The sequence below is a fragment of the Diadema antillarum genome, unplaced genomic scaffold, assembly GCF_040938485.1.
Source record: "Diadema antillarum isolate AM-2024a unplaced genomic scaffold, OU_Dant_1.0 seq00000398_RagTag, whole genome shotgun sequence".
In the NCBI taxonomy this organism is placed as follows: domain Eukaryota; kingdom Metazoa; phylum Echinodermata; class Echinoidea; order Diadematoida; family Diadematidae; genus Diadema; species Diadema antillarum.
In genome coordinates this window covers 42,285-49,939 of record NW_027271389.1, presented here as the reverse complement: position 1 = coordinate 49,939, position 7,655 = coordinate 42,285, and the positions used below count along the sequence as shown (strand labels likewise).

At 36.7% G+C, this 7,655-nt stretch overlaps 1 protein-coding gene across 1 annotated transcript; it reads left to right on the top strand.

Moving 5' to 3' along the window:
- The first annotated feature begins 1,863 nt into the window (after positions 1–1,863).
- Positions 1,864–3,008, top strand: LOC139732052 (BTB/POZ domain-containing protein KCTD21-like). The gene is made up of 2 exons (XM_071642929.1): positions 1,864–2,205; positions 3,003–3,008. Exons 1-2 carry the CDS (start codon positions 1,864–1,866, stop codon positions 3,006–3,008), a joined length of 348 nt encoding a protein of 115 aa, XP_071499030.1.
- Positions 3,009–7,655: the final 4,647 nt, after the last annotated feature.

The window sequence follows — 7,655 nt, the reverse complement described above, 5'->3', positions numbered from 1 at the left end:
TAGCTATTGTGCTCACTCTACAGTGGCTAAACCAACTGACAGCTTGTATACAGGAGCAGTGATATTCTCCAGTTCTCTCAGTGCCATGCAAGCAATAAAAAAAAAACAATCGGGAAGAACAGATCATCTGCGAATTAATATTGATGTTGTATACAAATCTATATACGCCATGAACGAACTCAGGTATATCTCGAGTGGATCCCATCAATACTGCGAGATCCACCCAAATGAGGTGGTAGACAGAGCGGCTAAACAAGCCTTAACACACAATCAAGTAGAAGTCCAAAACCAATGAAACAAAAGTGAGTCAAATGGTATTATCAGATTATATCATATGAAGAAATGGCAAAAAAGATGTGACGTCACCGTCTCCCCCTTAAAAAAAAACATACAAAATTGTGTATCAGTGACATTCAAATGTGTATTAAAAAAAACAGTGAGACAAGTTTGCACTGTTTAAGAATGGATAATATTGGTTTAAATTATAATCTCTTCTTATTGCAGAAGCATGATACCGGGTTATGTGAAAGATGTGGAGTACCAGAAACCACGAAACATTTTCTAATCGAACGCCCTAGATTTATAATAGAAAGAACAATGCTGTTAGCTGAAACAAATTGCAAGGAAGTAAAGAACTTTAATTTTTGAGACTTCTAAATTCATCAGAATATTTAAACCAAAAAGCAATGGTGGCCTTCCTAAGAAGGACACAGAGATTTTTCTTCTTATAATAATTTACAATAAACTGTTGAAGATAAAATTATGTACGTATGTATTATGTAAGTGCACGTATGTATGTGTAGGTAGGCCTATGTAAAACAAAAATGTACGTAAGAAGTATATGTATGATCATTTGCACCTCACCAGAAGCCCAAAATGTCTGCCTTGATTTTATGTTACAATGGTTTCGAAATTATTATATTCTGTTTTTGGTTTCAGTGATTCAATCGGAAAAGGAGACATTTACATTAACAGACATCATCCCAGTATTGGCCGGTATTGGAGTGGCCTAGGCTTGCACGCGCGCATGCGCAAGCTGAGAAGCCTGTTCACGACGAACCGGCCTGGCCAGAAAATACACAAAAACGGCCAAAGATGGATGGTGACAGTCTGTTTTACAATTTCCAAAATTGCGGCAATAATGCAGCGAAATTAATTTGAATTTGTGTTTCTCAAAAAAAGAAGAATAATTTGTATAAATTTTAGTAGGCATTAAGCGTAAATATTCATCACTGAATGATTCACGCCTTAAAATCAAAATAACAACAACAACACGTAAATACTCAATCGTAATTTACTATCGTAAATAGTCAATCTTGAGTGATACACGTCATTAAAAACAAAGCAACAGCAACAACATCCATAACAACAACAACAACAACAACAACAACAACAACAACAACAACAACAACACAACGTATAATCGAACTCGGGAACATCCTGGTACAGAGCCCTGTCACGTTTTTATAGCGATTGGTAGGCCTATGAGTAGTTATATACATGACGCAACTATTTTAGCGGTTGCCCTCTGTCAAAGTACATATAAATTATCTCAGCTAAAAGCAGTTCTCAGAAGGGCCCAAAATACATCATCCACCGTTTGGAATTTACCTGCACGTTTAGTGAAAACAGCGCTTCATGCCCATTGTATCGCAAGGATAAATAAGTGCCCTGTACACTCACGACGAACTAATTGAAATAATGAAAATGCCGCACAGTGAATTTCCGCGTATCGTGTGGTTACAAGTGCTGGAAAAGACATTTTGCTAAAAATACCAGCTTCAACTTTGATCGCACAAGGCCTACCACGCACCGGTCACCTCTGTTCGCACGGGACATCGCTATAACAAAGCAGAAATTACAATGGACGACTTTGTTAACATAAATGTCGGCGGAACGATATACACAGCGTCCAGGGCTACTCTTTGCCGTTTTCCTGATTCAATGCTTGGTTCAATGTTCAGCGACCGACTACCGTCCACTCGAGATGAAAAGGGGAATTACCTAATCGATGGGGACGGTCCCTTGTTCAGACATGTCCTCAACTTTCTTCGCAGGTCAGCCTTAGTTCTTCCAGAAGACTTCAAGGAACTGGACATGCTTGCCCAGGAGGCTGACTATTACCAGATTAACGAATTGATTGACGCCGTCACCCAACTCAGAAATGAAAAGGAGGAGGCAGAAAAGAGACAAGAATTTCTTGAGGTACAGTTGATACATTCGACCAGCAGAACATTCCGGTGGAAAATATTTGGTAGGTTGGCTACTTTACAGGAGATCCCTGCCCTTACCCCATTTGTCGGAAATCATTCTAGGGTGCAAACCAATAGCGAGATTTATGGTATTCGTATATTGGGTTACGGTGCAAATAATAAACCGCAAATGAATCGTATTAAACTCTATGAACAAATAGCACAGATTGGTTTTAAGCTTGTATCTCTATCGTCAAGAGGAGGCGATAGTCACAGATATCATGATAGTGTCGACAGGTTTCTTTATTCCAGGGATGCTAAGACAACGTCTGGTACAGATCCCTCGGCAAAATAGGCCTAGTAGCAGTTTACTATTCAAACAAAAGTAAGCAATGATTTAAACAATTAGTCCATTGTAGGTAGATTGCACAACGATAATTCCAATGCGAATAGAAACAATGTAATAGTACAGTGGACCCTCGTTATAACGAAGTCCTCAGGAGTGGCAGTTTTCTTTCTCTATATCGAAATTTCGTTGCAACTGCAATTTCGTTACAATTTTGTGGCCTGAATTTCTACTTCGTTGTAACCGGAATTTAATTCGCTCTAATCGTGTCAAACGGTAGTGCACTGCAGGTCTACTAGTAGTTGTAGTTTAGTTGAGGACAAGCTGATTTTACTACAACACATGTTTCCCATATGGCAGACATTTGCCCGAGTACTGAGTAAGCTCGGTACTATATAGGTCTTTGCAGAGGGTTAAGATAGAGTTCGTGATCCTATTCTATGACTCACTGCCTCATCTTGCAGTATTAGGAAAGCCAAAGCAGTCTGTCCATTTCTACTACGTGTATTTCCATCTCTGGTTGACTTCAAATCAAAGTGGAAAACATGAGCAGTGTTTCTTCCATGACGCAAAAGCTAGTTTTAGAACTACTGCAATGATCTCTCGATTATTCAAAGAAAGCGCATGCTTCTTATATACTCCAACGCAAGTTTGGGAAATGGCTGGTATAACACACATGTGAAAAAAATACACATACAGTAAGAATTAGGATAATGTGCGTCATTTTACACACAGAATAATGATGCTTATGTAGTGTTCTTAAGTTCAAAGTTAAAATCATTAATTGTCATGCACTCAGGCATAAAAATCGTCTTAATATTCTCCAAATACAGTGGAAACTCAGTATCATGAAATCCTTGGGACCAAGATAATTTGTTCTTTATGTCAGATATTTTGCTATACGGTACATGACATCAGTAGTCAACAAACAATACAAAACAAAGGAAATGAATTCATCGGGATCGGAAAAATTAGTTTGTTATATCAGATTTCTTTACATCGAGTTTCCACTGTATACAAACATACATATATGCAAAAGGAAATAGAACAATACAACTTAATGACAAATACACGTTGACAAAATACATAATTCAACTCATTAGATATTGCACTTGGTCCCTGCGCATGCATGTTCTCGGCTTTCAAACAATTCTGATTTTAACACACACACACACACATACACACACACGCACACTTCCCACACTCATCCACACTCTTTTTTGTGTGTGTCGTCACTGGGTATAAGTCTACGAAGATGGACAGAAGAGGGATCTGGGCGTGGGAGAGAGTTACCCCCTCGAACACGAGGGAGCTTTTGCAATTTTAGAACTAAAAGAAAAGAAAGTGGTCCTAATACAACGTAAAAGATGGGACCCACTTTTTAGTAGGACCTCTTTGTTAAAGGGCCTACCTTCTTTTTGAATATTCTAGCCATTTCAAAACCGATATTCATCTAATAAACTTTTAATTCATCTAATATCCCCATATCAACCTAAAGTATGATATCCTTTCAAAAATGCTATGCAGTAGGCGTGGTCAGAGCTTTCCCCTTCTATGATAACTAAAACATCACTTCACAATTGAACTACATTGTCAGAGCTTGTAATTAATAATTTCTTTTCCCAATACTTTAAACATCGTGGTTAAGAAAATCTACAATGAACAAGCTTAATTATTTCCTTCTTAGAAATTATTTCATCATCTAATATTGATCTGTTAACATGACAAGATCTCTTGGAAATTTAGCTACCATCTGCAAACATAAATAAAAACGAAGCTATGGTGAAGGAACATACAGTGTATATATTAGACTAAATGATAGTATGTAAGAGGGGTCACGTAGCATATAATTTGCATTGATTGGTAAGTCAAGCATGGAGATAAACGCTTCCGTCATTCTCATACTGTTGTCATGCTAACTGTCTTACCAGGGATGACCTTTACCTTGGAACCTTACATTTGTGTTGACGTTATGTTTTCAAATAAAAATGCTCTAATTCCTCCAACAGCATTTTCTGCATTGTCGTTGGCAAGGCAACCACCACATTTTAGATGAAATATGACTTTGAATGACCAAAATCTTGAAGGCTAACGAAATTGAACTTAGCCAAAAGTTATACGTGCTCAGATAGTTTTTATAAGTTTTTACATTATTTGATTGCAAATACACATTATTTTGCTCCTTTTTATTGTAAATTAATTGTGAATAATTATTGTGAATAATTCGAAATCAATGAATTTAGTCTTTTTTTTAATTCTAAAGCTATTTGATTGGAAGCACGTATTTTTCGTAAAAATGTCACCATGGCAATGGAAAAAGACATCACAGAATCTAACTTTAAATGTAATTGAACACGTAATTTCAAATCTATAAGTTTGCCAATTTTCGGAAATGATGATCGGAAATGATAAAATGTTACCTTTCCATCGGAAAACACGTCAGAATTCCAAAAGACTTAACACAATCTGCTTAGAATACTTCGGTCTACATAGAATATGTGCCAAAATTGATGCTTGTTCTCCAAAGTTTAAGGATTGGTCTAAAATAGTACGTGAGGCTTTGCTGCTTTGCTTTAGACCTGTGGTGTATAATACAATGTATCTTATTTGTAGAACATAAATTCAGCTTGCATTATTTCTTTCTTGATTAATTTGCTTGTGTCAGTAGATAAATTGTAGTATGCTACTTCATCTTTGACACCTTGCAAACCAATGGGACTAATATCCCTTTTCACTAATTTTCCTTTGTATAGAGCGTTTAGTTAATCACTGTACAATGTATTTTCTTCTTCTTACTATAGGGCATAGACAGTGTTGAAACTTGATGTGAGCTTGGTATAGAAACAACCACTGTACAAATTTGAATCCGTATAAAAGATGGTAAGTGTACATTGTTAAATACACAAATGTGAATAGTTATTATAAAAATGTTGCCGCACTAAACCGTTTATAATAACGGTTTAATGAGAAAAAACAAACCTGATATCTCCTTATATTTTAGGCTTTATTGTAAAAATTGTATATGGTAGGATAAATTGTGATACAACGGACTTACACACTTGAACATCAATGTGATATCTTGACCATTTTTCAAATCACTGCTCCCAAAGGTCCTCGAAGACTTGCATGCATGATTGTATGTTTTTTTGTCTAAGTCTTTTTGTTTGTATGAATCTGGATAAAATCTTTCTTCGTAAAAAAACCCAAAACAAACTGATTATATTGTAAGCAGCAATAAAAGAGTGGAATACACAGATTATAGTTCCCTTTGCTTGTATACGTTTCATTGAAAATACGATGCTGATATTCATTGAAATTCAAATAAAAAAAAAAGATAACGTGGTTGTAAGGTGTGTGTGTTCTATTATGTCTGCTCTCGGTACACGGCCGGCCGGCGCCACGTTTTGAAAAGTTTGTGTGTGTGTGTGTGTGGGGGGGGGGGGGGGGTAGGGCAGTTTATATTATTTCTGGTACCACTTCCGCGTTTTATCAGATAAGAAGTAACAAAAAAACAAAGAAACAAAAAACCTTTAGCGCAACTTTCTGCTGCCAATCCGGGTTTCCGTCCAGCTGACAGGTAAAAAAGAAAAAAGAAAAAAGAAAAGGAAAAAAAAAAGAAAACACTTTCGAAGTAAAAAAAAAAAAGAGGAAAGGGTGTTTTTTGTGGGGGGGGGGGGGGGCATGTGGTTACACCTCTGTATTCATACATATAATACCAAAAAAAAAATATCGTGTGTGGGGGCCTAGTCTCCCGGTTCCCTCGGCCCTGCTGTAAACTAACAAAGCAGACAAACAAACAAATAAGAGTTAAAGCCTTTCATTATGCAAACCTGCAGAAAACATCTGACATAACAATTGTCCTCAACAAACTCAGAGAAAATTACGACAGTGTATTTGTAAATACCTTTGTAAACGCACTTCAAGAATATCACCCAAGAATATCAACCATAAAAAAATAATTATATATCTTGAAAGATAATATATACATGTATTGCATTTTTACAGTTGCATCACAAAGACAGCCTACAGTCCTAGTGACAGTTAACAAATGTTATGATATCTTTTTTTATTACACTTATATTGTAATCACTATGCTCTGTTCTCTCCCTCCGTTTCCCCCGTCCCCTCTTTTTCCTGTACTTTTTTTTCCTTTCATCATTGTCTTCCAAACCGATTGATACTTGGAACATGTCAAGTAACGATCCTAGCTATACGGGAGTGAGAGACTCTGCTGTAGTGTTGGAAATTTGCCTGGCTCTTTTGGTCAGGCTTTGAATTGCAAGAGAATGTGGTACATGGTACTTAGGCATCCTTATTAGATTTGATATGACAAAGTCATCGATGTTTTAGTGCGGAGATGCGTACAATGTATGTACTTCCATAAACACCACCAACTAGAGTGTACATGACAGTATCGCAGTCGAATTAGTGAAGTGGTTACTACAAATTACAATTTTGTATCAAAATATTTACATTTAGTGAAACATTAAAATCAGTTCTGCTTGTGTGTCACACCTCCCAAGTCAATTAAATAATTAAGCATTACTAATTAAGCAATTTACCTACGCACGTATTCGTAAACACAATAAAAAATCTAGTAAAATTATGAGTGATGTATTCTAATGTGATATATCCTGACGTATATATGTATTTTCCCCTCACAGAAAAAAATACAGAAGAATGATTTTCGCAAGGCAACAAGTGCCTCATGTTCGGGAATGGTGCAGACATAATAACTATCCTACCATCAGATGTCAACTGTATGCCTACATTGTCCACCGTCTTGCTGTCACAACTAGCAGTGACTGGGGAGACGGCGCCGTATAAGAACACGAGAAAAGCATGAAGTTTTCCGTTTGCTTTCTTTCAAAATATACCTGTTATTGGTGAGTTCCACTTCTTATCGGGTTAAATCAACACGCGTCAAGAACTTTTATTGTGCTAACGGCTGTAAAATAGAGACTACCTCTTTGCTGTAAATGCAGTGTGTTCACGAATCTTCCTGAATGGATAGGCGACAAGAACGTGTCATTGAACGCCACCAAAGAAAAAAAAAGAAAAAAAAAAGAAAAAAATGTTTTGTTATGCATACTGACTTCGCATGACGCCTGGTTGCA

Excerpts from the sequence above, each read along its gene's own strand:
- LOC139732052 (XM_071642929.1), top strand. The coding sequence starts at position 1,864 with ATGGACGACTTTGTTAACATAAATGTCGGCGGAACGATATACACAGCG.